Consider the following 15794-nt stretch of genomic DNA (forward strand, 5'->3'; position numbering starts at 1 on the left):
ACTTACCTCGGGGCCTCAAATGAAAGGATGTGCACTGATATTAGGGCTGATTCAAGTACTTATATAAAATTCTAAAGAATATAAAAAGCACTCACAGCATGCCCTTCTTTTGCCCTTCAGTGGTCCAGCTACATCCGAGCCACAGTGCGGAAGGAGAAAGGTCTTCCCATCCTGGTGGAGCTGCTGCGCTCTGACTCTGACAAGGTGGTCCGAGCTGTGGCCATCGCTCTGCGCAACCTGTCCATTGACCGCCGCAACAAGGATCTAATCGGTACAAACAATTAGCAAAGCCACACAGTTGTTGTTGTTGATGTTATTTTGGATGGCTACTGCAGTAATACCAATGAAGGTTTGCTATTATTCTGTGAACGATTTGAACCACATTGTTTAAAAGGCTAACAAGTCTTTTCATAAAATAATTCTAACATGCATGTTCTGACCACTAGTTGGTGGGAATGCAGTTATGATTCTATACCTCCAATTTTTCCCTTTGTTGATATAGTTTCCTTATGATAAGCCTTCAAAGTCCATCCATTGCATCTCATCGTATACGCCGTTCATCTCGCTACTTTAAGTTGATGGGAAAGCATTTTTACATGAAAGGATTGTAGACTTTGTTTCATAAGTCTGGAATCACATTAGAAAGGGTGTCACTTTATTTACGGGCACATAGAAAATGTGAAGCTGCTGCGCTTGAGAGTTTGTGTATTTTCATTACTCAGATTCCTACATGTCAGTGTTACAAGTGGACACTAGAGTGTAGGGATGGGTATCGTTTAGGTTTTATCCGATACCGGTGCCAAATCGGTACTTTTGAAACGGTGCCGGTGCTCAAACGGTGCTCAAACCGGTGCTTAAAGAATGGAGAACACAAAATTGGTCCAAAAACCTCTCATGTTCAGCTGGTTTTTTGTAAAAAGATAACAATGTTAGCCTTTTCTGCAGCTATGGGGCATATATGGTATCACTCGTGGCTGGAAGCAGTGCTTAAACAATGGAAAAAACACAAACTTTGTCCAAAAACCTCTCATGTTTAGCTGTTTTCCTCTTTTTCTTTGGTCATTTTAGCCTTTTTGGCCAGGGTGAAGGGAGTATCTGCCATCAAACAAGAAGACAGCCGCATGTAGCTATGATGATGTTTGCTAGTTCACCTTACATGCATTAATGTAATAACGTGGTTAGCCTACTCAACGTAAATTACACGCGAACAACATTAAGCTACTCACGCAGAGAAGAACGGCTGCTGCTGCCATCATCATCCTCATCATTTCTGCTACACTGGCAGGGCTAGGGGCCAGGACTCTACTCTTCGGGTTTTTGGGGGATGTTGCTAACTCCGGGTCCGATAACAGGCAACCCACGCACAGTAGATGTGCTCGGTGTGAGGTCTCGCAGCAAGCTATCATACGGCGCATTTCTGGGCTTTTAAAAAAAAACGCTATGCGTCGCCAGGTGTTTCATCGGATTTGAGGAGTTACCTCCTTTGACAGTATCACAGTATCAGCTTAAAGCACTTGTTGCTGCTGAGTTTGCATATTTTGCTGTGAAGTACAGCCAGACTTTTGACTGCTTCGCCTTGGGCATTTTTAATCTGTAGCTCTGCTCTAAAAGAACGCACGTACCTGGACCCGCCTACTGTCCTCGGAAACGTAAAATTATTGGCTAGAATCTAAAGTGTATCACAGCTCAGGAAAAAAAGCAGCGAAATAAAGCACCGAAATGTGCGCTGCTTTTCGGTCTGGTTACTACCGTTTATGTCAGAACCGGTGCCATCATGGCACCGGACACCGGTACCCATCCCTACTGGAGTGTCATTAAAGAAGAACTGACATTTTAAAAAAAATGTTAAAAACGAATAACACAAATGTTATTAAATGCAAGCTTTTGGACAAACTGTTCTATTCATGCAATTTTACGAGGCTCACAAGACTCAGTAGTACCTGACTTGCTAAGATGTAACATAATTTATTACTCATTTTGAAGATGTTAATTACCTCAGCCAAGGAGGTTGTGTTTTTGCATGCGTGTCATCCATCTGACTATAAGCACAACAGCTCACAAACTTTTTTTAATGAATTCTGATAAAACTTTGTAACACTGTAGAGTGGGGTCATATTAATCCATTAAAATTAGCTTTACATCCACCAAAGTCTCCGAGGTCAGCTTAATGATTTATTTTGGGAAATTTGACACAAAGCCTTAAAATTTAGAAACTTCCTAAAAAGGAAATACTGCCCAGGAAGGGAGCTGCTGGAGGTTTGTGCTCTCAGAGTGCTTTGTGTTTGACTCTTATTCTCCCTGTCACTGTCACATGGTTAACCTTAAACACTAATTCACCATATAGGAAGTTATGCCATGCGGGACTTGGTGAGCAACCTGCCCAGCGGTCAGCAGCGACCAGCCAAGAACCTGGAGGAGGACACTGTGGTGGCCATCCTCAATACCATTCACGAGATCGTCACCGACAGCTCTGAAAACGCACGCTCCCTCATCCAGGCCCAGGCCATCGAGAAATTGGTCGCCATCAATAGGACCAGGTAAGATTTTTTAAGTACAGTCGGACAAATATTGCATTGACGTTGCTCTATGACTGCGTTCCCCTTTTCTTCACTGAGTCAAACTGAAGCAGCATGCTGTTATCCATATAAGCTCTGCACGAGGTGTGGCCTTACTACTGAGACATAATTACCTTGTATGCAATTTCATCATGAGCCTTCATATTAGTATTCATGGAGGATGAATAATGTAACGCGTCTTGTGACGGCGCGAGCTTGGCTACAGACACCACTGCCCACCTCACATTAATAAACAGGCTTTCAGAAGTGGAGGCCGTTCTTACAGTGGGTGTCTCAGTTGTACTCAGCAACTAGTAGCGAAAATTAAGATATTCAGGCTAATATTTTCAAGAGGTGTCTTATATAACCACATTGTTACTCACTGCAAATAAAGGCGTGTTAGAGCCGCACCACATTTTAAATGCAGTTTTCAAAGGCCCGTCTTTGTGCGGTGATGTATTGATCATCCAGAGTCACTTTAACAAGCATGAATATACATAGTTTATTCACAAACCAAATAGCTAGTGTTTCCTCTCAGCCTCATGAGATTAGCTTTCTTTGAAGTGAGCACCCTCCCTCGCACTCACATATAATTAATACTGGTGGCTCAGAGGTAGCTAATGAAAGGCAATGTGTATTCATCTGGCTGTGAATTAAAAACTAGACCCTGAAACTGCCCGGAGAACTCAAAAGTCTTTGAATGAAGAGATTGATTGCAGCGGTGCCTCGCCAGCATGCCCAGCTGTTACAGTTTTGTGATTACGTGAGGTTACTGACGTTAATTGATCTAGTTACTTCTTCTACTAATTTCCTCCTTTTTGGATGGGGGGGGCCTCTTCAGCCAATCAGCACGTGAAACGAAGGCAGCGTCCCATGTGCTGCAGACAGTGTGGAGTTATAAGGAGCTGAGGAACGCGTTGGCCAAGGACGGGTGGAACAAAAGCCACTTCCAGGTATGGAGCCAAAGTCGTCCTTTACAAATAATGTCAATCCAGAGTGTTGTTATTGTTCGCTCAGAAGGTTGAAAGAATGTTTTGTAAGCAGCTTCATTCAAATAGTTTTGAGAGTGGCTCGGTTTTCTGTTCCTGACATTGTAAAATAATTTCCAATAAATCTCCACCGACTAAAATTTGAATCAAGCTGTTACCAATATCATGCTTACATCATCGAGACAACATAATTAATTTCTGATACTTATCTCGTAAAATGTTATGAATTGTTATGCGTTCAGTTCGTACCCCACATTAGGTGAGAAAGTTCAATCTTTCCATACTGGGAACTGTTTGATCTGTATTATGACGTTACGATGTGCTTCCTGCTCCCTCTCCTCTCTCAGCTCACTGTGACGGCCACTCCTAAAGCAACCAAGAACGGCAAGCCGGGCTACGATGACACCACTCTGCCGCTGATGGAGAAGAACCAAGGTCAGTCAGCACGTGTGTGGTAGAGTGTATGCTGCTGTTTGTGTCTGTTTCGAGGACTAAAGGGGGTAGGACGAGGTCGGGGGAAAATGAAGACCACTTCAGTGACATTGTTGTGTAGCTCATTAGAAAGTAGTCCACCTATTCACCTCATGAAGAACGAGATGAATAATGTTAGGTCTCTTGTCACATGTGTAATCCTCAAAAATCTAAGATCAAAATAAAGACAGTAGCTACATCCTTTTTTAGTGTTTCATGTGTGCAGTAACTACTCCATATGACCTCCATATGTTTTGTTTTTTTAATTTAAGGTCCTCGCACCCTTTTGTCAAGTTATGTTTTATACCCATCCAATGGGAACAGTCTCATTAGCTGCAGATGTTTTAATTTGCTCCCCATTATATGGGATGAATTACCCGTCCAGTGGGAACAAGCCATCAGACTGATAATAAAAGGTGCCCAAGAACTCCAAAACTGAAAGTGAGCTCACTGTCATGCTGACCATGAATTTACTCTCAGTTAGTAGTCGTGGCAGATTAGCAGATAGAAGTCCCAGACTTTAACCTTCTAAGACCCGAACTCTGTCACGGCATGCTTTTTTAATTTCTCTTTGCTATTTGGGCTGATTGGGACCTGAGCCATGTAAAAACAAAGAGTTATGTGAATTTTTTTTTTACCTGATTTTTGTTCCTGAGAAAAATAAGATCCACATATGAGGACATTCGCTTTAAATTTCGATAGAACAGTGGCAGTATGATGTCCTCATAAGTGGATATCCGGCCCTTGCAGAGCAAAATTAGGGATTTTGGTCTAGACAACCCAAAATGGGATGTCCACATATGTGGACGCCAGGTCCTAGGAGGTTAACAGCTAACGGCTTCGTTGATACCAATAATAGGTAGTACTAATTAGGATGCTTTGACATGGTTATATTTAGTGCAAATCTCCAGGCCGCTTTGCAACCCATCTCCTTTTTAAAAAATGTGCATATTCACACTAAGCTGTTTCATGCGAAGACCTTAATATTTTAAAATACACTAAGGTTGATCAGTTCAATTTAAAAACAAAAAAAGAAGAAGAAAAAAAAGCAATAAGTACAAACATCAGCTGGATAGTGTAGATTCTGTCCTTTGTTATACAAAATGAGCTACTGGACTATTTTTTGCCATGGATGAATACACACGTGCTGTCATTTTTGGTAGCAGGAGTCCCATGTTTACTACACTGAAGGAAAATATTATCCAGGTAACTTCTTAATAACATGGTTTAGTTTTGTTTTAGTTTTTTTTTTGGGGGGGGAGGGGGTCACTGGATTTTTATAACATTGTCACTATTTAAGTCTGCATACCCAAATTACAGCACAGCATTAGCACAACATGTTTATTGGTGGACATTTACATAGAGTAACCCTACCGCTGGAGTCCTCAAAGCAGGTTCAAACCAAGTGCTAATGATTACTGGAGCAAGCATCTGACTCAGTGTGTGTTACTTGTTGGGGACATGTATGCTTTTCCCCCGCCTCATGGCTATATTGAAGCGCAGTGTTTGCACATTGCTACTACTTTCATCCTGCTCATGGTGACGCTTTGGTGTGAAATGTTGCAGTAATGCTTTTGTCCATAGCGGTTAAAAAATAAAGCACATAAAATGGTAACTACAACTTCAGAAAGCATACTGCTGCTGTTAACAAAAACCTTGGTCCAAAAAAACATTAATAAAGAATTTTAAAAAGTTAAGAGCTGGATTTATAGAGACTGAGTTTTTGACTGGCGTAATGGTGTCAGGGATAAAGAAAATGTCCTCAACTTTAAGCCAGCGTGTATGGCTGCATCTGCAAGGTGCTGCGATAGAGGTTTTCTGTAACAGCAGTGTATATAAGGGGGTGGGAAGGGGACTTGTGAAGTATGTTGGCCCAACAACAAACATCTCATTGACAGAGGAGTCAGCAGCATAGCAGCAGTTTTTTTTCTTTATTTTTGCATCCATACATTCATATGAATCGCGGCACTCATGTCTGCCCACTCTCAGTTTGCATTATTCAATCACTGGCCGAGAACCATCGCCCTGAAAAGCAGCATCAGCATTGGCTCAGTGACTCAGTTTGTGTGTGTGCTGCTTTTGTACAAATGGCCTATGAATGCTTTTCAGGCACCAGGAAATGTGGCAGTGGTGATATGATACCTATGGATGAGCTGGGCCCAGGTAAGAGCCAGACTGCATGATAGTCCTTAGCCAAGGAAGAGCTAGTTCTCCTGTGATCTCACTCCAGAGTCCAATCCTCTGATTTGACGTCAAAGATATTTTTTTAATCTGAAAATTCGCCCACTAAATCCTCTCAACTTTGTATGATTGCTTTGGACCGAGCTTCAGACATGATGCTTTTTGATGCTGTATGCACGACCCCTCTCTTGACAAGATGTTTGTACAAAGCTGGGCCTGTATCACAAGCTCAACACCAAAGGATTTGGGTTGTTCTCTTACTACTTAATGAATATACTTTTAGAATATCACAGGATAGATTCTCCACCGTGCTTCCTTTAAAGAGCAGATTTTAAAGATGTAATTTGCAACTTTGACTATTTTGTAGCTCTCTCCTGTATTCATTTGTGATCGCTGATGGTCAGAGAATAAGATTATTTTTTTACAAATAGGAGGGTTGCATCAGGACGGGCATCCGGCATAAAATCTGTGCCATATCAAATATGCTCATCTTTCCACTGTGGGGGACCCCTTGGGAAATAAGAGAGCAACAGAAAGTGCCTTTGAGTCCGTGTTATTGAATGCTGGTGTTCCTTATAAGGCAACTCACAAACCGACAGAGGAGTTGTGCAGATATTTAAATCAGGACTACATATTCTCTTACCTCAAAGCAGAATTTGAGACTTATTTATGATGGTTTCTGTGCTGACTTTTAATCAGGAGGAGTGCTTCTCCTGATTGAAGAAGGTAGAACTCAGAACCCTCGGCACATCAGGGTGACACCCCCCGAAAAATCTAAATAAATTACACAAAACATTTTTAAGCAATAAATAAAAAAATAAAAAAATGATGGTATTTAAAACTCAAATGCACATTTTTACCTCATCACAAGCATTTACTGAACTTAGTTAGATGGTTTAAGCGAAATGCTTGACACTTTAAAAACAGCATTACCCCTAGAAGTGACATCCTCTACTCTGAGACTTGATAAATAAAATGCCCCAGGCTACAGAATGCATAAAACACATTTAAAGGCCTGTTCTAAGGACACGCTTAATATCTCACTTGCTTGATGTGTTTTGTTTGAGACGCACTGAGGGTAAGTAACACGAGTACTGGCAGGTTTATAGGAGCAGAAACTGCTTTCACACGTGCACTGCAGCTCTGACCTTTTCTAGGACTTTCCCAGCAGAGGTGCACGTGAGAATGCAAATGTCTGACAGAGTCACATCAGGCATTAGCTAGCTCCCTAGCACTAGTCTGTGTGATGTCGGGTTGCAGTCGTGTGCACATCGTGCTGTTAATATTCCAGTGCATTCACCTCCAGCAGGTGGGCGTCATGTGTCCTGTCTTCTACACGTTGCTCCAGCACCTCCCTCACCTAAATCACATGGAGTGCTTTCTTTTAAGCGTGTCTTACACGTGAGAAAGGACTACTGTAGAATTTAAATTATCTAAAGTTCATGTGTGAAAGAAGCTTGAGAATTTGGAGGCACGTGTAGTCTCCTCTTCTTTCCTGGCACTCAGAAAAGCTGCCTCTTCACACAGTTTAAAATACATTTCTAAACTATTTGTCTCAGTTCAATGATAATCAGGGAAACAGAGGAATTATCTGACAATTGTTCTCTGACCTCATTAGATGGTTACTCTACCATTGACCAGAGGGACAAAGACTGCAAATACAAGACCGGCGACGGTTCGGTGGACCTGACAGAACGGGAACCATTAAAGGTATGGACAGAGCTCTTCTGATCTCCTGGGGGAACAGGGAATAGACAACGAGATAATGATGCCTCATTGAAATATCATCACGTCCTCTTCGTCTCTCTCTCTCTTTTTGTTTTCAATGGTGGTCCTCATTAGAGGCTGTTAATCCTATCGATTCTTTAAAGAGGCTGGAAGTTGTCGTTCTCTGCTAATAGTGCCACCGCAGCTGAGCGCTGTGGACAGCCTCAGATCTGTGAGCTAGCAGTTAATTGAGTGTAAGCATTTGGAGTCTGTAAAGTAATTAATCTGAGACTGATTAAAAGAACCGCCAACAAGTGCTCCTTGTGGAGACAACCCTTGCCTTGGCGATGAACAGACCGCCGTGTTATCGAATGGTCGTCTGCTGATTATACACACACATCACACAACAGCGTGTTAAGCTGATCGGCAATCCAGCCTCAAAGCAGAGTCACGGGCTAGTGGCCTCAGAGGATGATTTTCAAGTACTTTACGCTGTTTATTTTTCATCTTCGTTAACACAATATGGACGGGATTAGCCCTCGAGGCTCAAAAATGAATGATTCAGCTTAGATGTTTGATGTATTTTCACATATTTGTTTCTCCAAAAGTAGCACGTGATTATATTTTGGTGTTAAAGTGATTTAAATTTACCTTTCAGATTAAAATATGTAGTTTTGTTGTTTTTATCTAAAGTCCAACTAGAATATTAGCTTGATATTTGCGTGAAGTGGGTAACAGTATCATAGTTTAAGGTGCATAAAATTACAATGTAGCTACTTTTCTTCATGTGTACTTAGCTGCTCCTCATTTTCTCTTTGCTGTTTAAAATTGTAGATGTTCACATTCAGCATAGCCAGACATTCAGATAATGAGCGCAGTGTACGTGTAAGTAATCCCCGTGAGCCAAAGTTTCTGGCTTCATTTCAGACAGCTTCTTCTACTCTTTGCTCTCTATAATGTCACAGAGAGATGATGTCCTTCTGACGGTCATCTCAACACATCGCTCAGGATGTGAGCACAGAAGCAACGCCGCCTACAGTTTGTTTGCAACAGGCTGCTAATAAAAAAGAGGTTAAAGGGCACCTAGGTCCATTGTGAGATCATAAACTATATTTTTACAGTACTGGTATTTTAAGCAGTACTACAAACATGGCCTCAGACTTGGTGACCTGCCTGTTATGCCAGTACCAAACACCCGCCTGTTAGCATTAGCTATCATAAACTACCTGTAAGCTATTGTAAGGCAAATTTGTTGGATTGAGCATGGGCGCATGTTCTTTCTTACAGAGTAAACTTTATTTTTTTTATTATTATTCTTTTCTTTGTTATTTATTTGTTATATAGGTTTAAAGTTGGGCCTTGCATTCTGTGTTATCTTATCTGAGGACTAAAATGTTTCTTAAAATGTATGTTCATATTCAGGACGTCACTGTAATGGGGAAAAGCAATGTTTCTCTGCTCTCTGTGGCTGAAGTTTTCAAATTATCCCACCTCCTATTCTCGGATGTGTTCAGTGTAGCACGTATAATCACACACGTATAATCACTATGTCAAGTTGTCTGAAAGTTTCCTGTCAGTTTTAAGTTATTTTGTGGGCTCTTAGATCGATATTTGGTCACTTAATATATTGGCCAATATTTACAGACACACAAAATGTAAACAAATTTCTCTAACATTTATTAAATGTAGTTGTTTTGGAGTTCTTAAGAGAATGACAATCTAGTGTAAAAATAATCTTGTTTTGGGCGTTCCAGCAGGAAAGTTGTGCTGGACTCCAGGCTCTACCATCACCTCTGATTTAAACAGATTTTTCCCTACACTGACATTATTTAAATGAGTTAAAACCAAAGTTTTAAGAATATAGGTGTCAAGTCCTGACTAACGACACCATTATTGCTAGTAGTGGTGGACATACCGTGGGCAAATAATAGGACCGATCACAGTTTGGGTTTCAGGCTTTTCAGCTGAGTGAACAAAGTAAAGCCAAACTTCTCATTCATTCAGAAGGCAGAATAACAACAATAAGTGTAGCAGCTTCTGAAGTATATTTCAGTGACAACTATATTTAGGCTAACTAGAGCTAAAGATATAGTGTCACATCTTAAAAGCGCAAACACTTTATTCAGCTCAGAAGGCAGCGGTAATCACAGCAAACAGTTGTTTGTCTTCAGAGTGTACAGGCCTGCTAGCATCGCTCCAAAGCTGTCTTTTAAGTCTGCTGCCTGTACTTCCCAGAGGTGTTCAGCCCGCTTTGAATGCAACTTGGCTACCAAAACGCGCTCTCTTCCCTCTTTCTTTTGCATGTTCTGGTTCGCTGTTTTGTAATCAACCCAAGTTCTTTCCAAGCTTTCCTTAAGGCAGGGAACTAACACCGGCTTCTCTGATCTTGGATGCATGTGTATTTAAGCAGGAGTGTACATGTGAAATGTATTGACCTCTTTTTATGTTTGACTGTGTTTTGTTTTTTAACCCGTGCTCCTTTGGCTACAGAATGACACAAATAGGAAACACTATATCAGGAGTAACAGGCCTGCAGTCAGTCTGGTGGACGCTTGTGATGTTAAGCCCCAGCCTGTTGACTCCTGGGTCTAAATGCATGCATGGTAGGTCTGAAAAATTGAAATCGCAAACAGGAGAAACTCCTCGCACCTTTCATGTTGCATCCTTTTCATCCTCCGCCTGCTCCTCATTTCTGCCTGTTTTCCTCTCACCCTCACACTTTGTCATGTAGACTTGCTGTCACCCTGCACCCAGATCAGTCAGGTGGAGAAATCACCTCTTTCTTTGCATAGAAATTACATTGTAAACAACTTTTGAGGATTTGTTTTGCGTAGAATTTGAAAGTGCAAGAAAACAAATGGTTAATATTTAAACCTCCCCCAAAAAACTTCTACTCTCTGTATCACATAAAAAGAAGGGTGGTGCTGGTCCTCTGTTCACAATTCAGCACCACCCGTCTCATTCAAATGTAGACCTATCCTCACTCATTGCTTCCCCCTGACAGTCTTTGCTGAAATTGGCAGCAAATGATGAAGGGGAATCATTCTTCTGCACTCTTGAGAGATCCTCCAGGGACTCTGTTTTGCCTTAATGAAAAGCAGCACGGAAAAAGAAAAAGATACACACACACACACACACACACACACACACACACATACTATGTCTGCAGTTGTCGTACACGACATATCTCGGGTCAAAGCGAGACGATTTCAGATAAAGAACTCATGCAAGTTGATAAGCTGATGGCAGAAATCAGTGTGTATAATATGCAGGAACCCACACAAGTTTGCACTCCCATATATTGTGTTTGGAGAGGAGACACGATTCCGAGTGCATATATTTTAAGATCTGAAGTAGATGATTTGAAAGTTTTGTGTTTAAATTTCTGGTATGAGTGATTTCAAATAGGCTTATGTAACTTAGATTATCATATTGTGTGTAAGTTACAGAAAGAAACTTTTCTGTGGTTGAGAGAGAATCAAACACATCTCTACTACTGTTTGTTTAAATGCTGTTTTTCACCATTAGAGATAAACGTTTATTAGAAGCCTCTCTAAACAGTCATGTACCGTACATTAGTAGCATCCTTAAACATGGATGCTTGGTTAGGACCTGTAGGTGTCACACTGTAACACAGGGGTGCTCACACTTTTTCCGCATGTGAGCTACTTATAAAATGACCAAGTCAAAATGATCTACCCACTACAAAAATCCAAAACATATACTTATTTATAAATATATTGAGGATTCTTTATATCTACAATGTATATACATGCATAACCGCAATATCCAATATTTCACAACACAAAATCCACACAAAATGTAAATTTTTTGTCATTACCTGAGTTTACTCTGATGACTTGCACTGAATTGAATCAGCCAGGGATGCATAGTCCGGACAGTAGCTGCTGACGGCCAGGTTTAAGAGAAAAAACCGAGAGCTAAAAATTGGAGTTAACTCGCTGACTAGCTTGTCAGTTTTACTACACTTTGCGCCGCTGTTTGCGCATGCGCAGCGACCTAAGCGTCAGAAAAAATCTGCTGTCATCTGACTGGCTTCCCTGTATCAATCAAGTGACGGGATGGATGATAGGCTGGCATCTATTTTTTTTAATGCCATGCGATCTACCAATACTACCTTTGCGATCGACTGGTCGATCGCGATCGACGTATTGAGCACCCCTGCTGTAACACAACCGATACCCAGTTTTTGTTTTGTTTGTTTTTTTGTCAGTGTGCTGCCAAAAGTGCTCTGCTGGTGTCGTCACCGTCACAGAACGCAAAACTGAAATCCAACAACCGGAAAGGCTCAGACAAAATAACACTTTTACAAAAAACTGTCCCAGACACCACTTAAAGTCTTCTGCTTAGAGTTTGTGTGATCGTACCAGCTGCCACCCAGCCTGTCTCCTAAAGCAGATGTTACTTGGTTGTTTGTTTTCCTTGTAAAGCAAAATAGAGGACACAAATGTCAGGAAATGACACTCTAGGCATACCCAGTTCATTAAATGTGCTGGGTAGAAGAAGCAGTTCCTCATCCAAGAAATCGTATGAAACAACTTGGGTGTGTTTTGTGTGCATTTACTAGTTACAGTACATTAGCAACAGTTTTCTTTAGAGTGTGATTGACCATTTAAGCTGATCTGGGTGAGCTTCAGTAACTGCCTCACTGCTGTCGTCCTGTCCTCTGCCAGAATCCTCATGTCAGACCTCACTGCCTTTTTCGTTGACAGCATTTTATCTCAGTCATGTTCATCACTGGCCATTCAGTTCTTTCATCTCCATCCAACGTACTGTCGTAGGAAATACTTCAAAGGCTAGATCTTAGATAGAATGGTATGGTTTTTGGTATTTGTTGTAATTTCCAGCTACAGGTAATGATAAGGATGAATCATCAGGTGAGTCGTCTTCACTTCATTTAGCGCACGCAGGATTTCACACAGCACATTAAGCATCTGTTTTGCTGTCTCTCGCCTCCATTCTCCATCTGGATTGACATGATTGACGCTTTAAGAGTGACACAATTTTTCAAGTGCTGTGATAATGCCATATGATTGCTGACAAGAAAGAGATTCAAATTGGCATTCACAACTTTTAATAGTAACATGCTGTTTCAACGCTGAGAAAATCTGTTTTGGTGTGATATTTTTAAGGAAATGGCTGGTGATATTTTTTTGTCTTGTTGTCCCACTGATGTCCCTGCACAGTACACTAGCAGCTGAGATAGATGCATGCACACATTTGCTATTTACTGCTATGTGTTATATAAGACACATCCATCCAGGGACAGTGACAGAAGACAATGTCATGTCCTCTAAATACTTAAATACTAAATACTAGGATATAAAAGTATGCCACAGGATTAAGGATGCACCTGGTGAGTAATTTCTTAGTAGACTAACCTTAGAAAATTAGACAGCCCAACTAGTCTAAAACTAAGAAACACTCAAATATTAACTTAAATTTGAGAAACGTTTAATGGAAAATGTCAAAAACTAATAACAAAGCCATTTTACAATAATGAATCATGCTGCTTAACTGTGTAGCACCTTGCATCCTGCATTATCAATATTACACGTTATTCTCTAGACAGACAGTGAAGAAGAAAAAAACACTTAAACCGATGTTAAATATGGTGTGAAAGGAGTAGCAACTCTACTCTAAGGGAGAGCCCATCCATCTTTTGGAGAAAGCGATCAGTAGTGTTAACAAAGAGATGAGGCCTGGATTAACAGATTTATCGTGTTTCTCTACAGCATTGTGCCATCTGCTGGCAGATGGCTGCTTAACATTTGGTACACAATAATTTATGGCATTGGCCTCAATTAAAATTTTTAACAATTACATTAAATTACTAGTAAGTCTGGTACAGACTAGTGACAACAGCGACAATTCACGAACTCGCACAAAATCTGTCTAGCAGCTGGATTGTGCCTGGAGCATATGGAGTTCAGTAGCTTCCACTTATGGGTGGAAACTATTTTGTAAGAGCAGAAATACTAAACCAAAAAGCTAGAAAACCAAAAAAATGAGCAGGGAATTATTTTAAATGAAAAAAAGACAACATTTTAGTTTTTGTCTTTTAATGGGCTCTACAGACAAGAGTGCGAATATGAAATGTTTCCAGCCATGTCCTTTAAATAATTTAAAATTGAAGTATTCAGATTTTTATCACTGATAATGTTTTTTTTTGGAGGGGGGGGGGGGGGGGGGGGGGCATTTTGTACTGAAGCTCATCATTTACTGTTGCTTTAAACTGATTGTCTCTCTTGTCCATGTGCTTCAGGCTTAAAATAGCAACTCTGTGACGCTAGAAGAGGATCTCCCATATCACCACTGCCATTTCACATGGAACTCATCTTTGGAGTTGGACTTTGTACAGAAAAAGGGGATTTCACAAAAAAATTACGATCACAACGGCAACTACCCAGCAGCAGCCAGCATTCAGTCATGCTTTTCAGAGAAAATTTAAAAAAGAAAAAGAGACTACTCCTACTACTTTGTCATATCAACATTCCCACTGGACATCATGTGAGTTTTACAGTTCTGACTCTTGTTGAGCACAACCAGTGACAAAAAACAGACCGAGACCAATGCCGGCGGAACGATGGATATGTGATGGGGAAAGTGAAGTAAGCAAAGAAAGGAGAAATGGGATGTGTGTTGGAGAGAAACCTGATGGAGGAATAAAATGTTCTTTTATTTTAGCCTGCATCAAATTTTGTAGGTTGTGGAGAGTATCAGAGTCTGGTATTTTGATGTGATGGGTTGGAACAGATGTGTTTGAAGGTCACCGAATGTTCGTTTGATGGGATGGAAAAGGAAAGAAAGCGAGCCTAAGAAGAACTGTAGCATAGTGGCAAAACGTGTACTCCCAGCAGGACCCACCATGAACTTAAAATCCATTTGGGTTCACTGTGTTTTTTGAAGAAAAAAAAAGTTATATAAAGTTATTTCAAAGCCTTGCTTTGATATCAAATGTGTCAAACTGGTGATTGATGTCCATTTTTATAAAGTCTGAGGAGTCTGCAAGTTCTAGTCTGGAGGAAGGCAAGTGACATAGTGAGTACACGGGATGATGTTTCTGTTTGCACTGCATCACAAAAGTAAGAGAAAATGGAAACAAAAGCAACAAAGACTTCCTGTTTAACTGTGGTCGACACAAATGAGCCAGGCGGCGTGTCGACTTTTCTTCACAGAGCCGTGATTACGTGTGTAACCACCAGGTTTGCGTAGTGATGCAGTTTCATGGTTTCCCAGCTGGTTGCTGTATGTCAATGATGTGTATTAAAGAGGATATAAGAGTTTTTGTTTATAAATGATTTGTGCTTTTGAAAAGACAGGCATAAAGAAAAGAAAAGAAAAAGAAAAATGAAGGAGAAAATGACATTTACTGACTTCTTAGTTGTATATTAATATCACATTGTTTGGAAAGCACATCTCATTTGATAGAAGTTCATCATGTTTGTAAGCAAGAAATAACCACGTAACTTAAATGTGTGTCAGTTATCGTTACACAGCCGATCACCTATTTATATTTTGTGTTTAAAAAAAAATGTTACAGGAAAAACAAAATTTATCTGCAGTTTTCTTTATGAAGGCGATGCATCTGTGTTTGACTTCATCTCTCTGGAGGGGTCAGAGGTCACACAGCTTGATAAGAGGTGGCAGTGTTAATCAAAGTCGCGTTTCTTTCCCCAAGCAAGTACCATCGACTCTCCGACACCAGTACATCTTAAAGAGAAATATTCAGTCGTGAGCATGAAGAAAAATCTGTACAGATGTTTATATTCTATTCTTTCCAAGTGCCAGGTTTTGTTTTTTTAATTTTGTCGTCTTTTTATTTGTGTGTGACGTCATTCGGATATTAACTAAGTCCTTCGTGTGCAGG

General features: G+C 40.6%; 1 protein-coding gene across 10 annotated transcripts in view; it reads left to right on the forward strand.

Annotated features, from left to right (window-relative positions):
- The window catches only part of arvcfb (ARVCF delta catenin family member b), a 261056-nt gene extending 245849 nt beyond the window's left edge, over positions 1 to 15207 (forward strand). For 7 of the 10 annotated variants that reach the window (XM_085424757.1, XM_085424758.1, XM_085424752.1 and 4 more), the window contains 8 exons: positions 121 to 271; positions 2345 to 2537; positions 3397 to 3508; positions 3892 to 3979; positions 6125 to 6178; positions 7815 to 7906; positions 10394 to 10506; positions 14190 to 15207. In XM_085424757.1, coding sequence (XP_085280883.1) covers positions 121 to 271; positions 2345 to 2537; positions 3397 to 3508; positions 3892 to 3979; positions 6125 to 6178; positions 7815 to 7906; positions 10394 to 10495 — 792 coding nt within the window. In that variant the 3' untranslated portion in view covers positions 10496 to 10506; positions 14190 to 15207. The remainder of the gene's footprint in view (positions 1 to 120; positions 272 to 2344; positions 2538 to 3396; positions 3509 to 3891; positions 3980 to 6124; positions 6179 to 7814; positions 7907 to 10393; positions 10507 to 14189) is intronic. The other 3 variants (XM_085424760.1, XM_085424756.1, XM_085424762.1) reach the window with 3 other exon arrangements.
- Positions 15208 to 15794: the final 587 nt, after the last annotated feature.

The sequence above is a fragment of the Rhamphochromis longiceps genome, linkage group LG12 (assembly GCF_057381845.1).
Source record: "Rhamphochromis longiceps isolate RC_006_pf linkage group LG12, R_longiceps_female_GT1.1, whole genome shotgun sequence".
Classification (NCBI taxonomy): Eukaryota; Metazoa; Chordata; class Actinopteri; order Cichliformes; family Cichlidae; genus Rhamphochromis; species Rhamphochromis longiceps.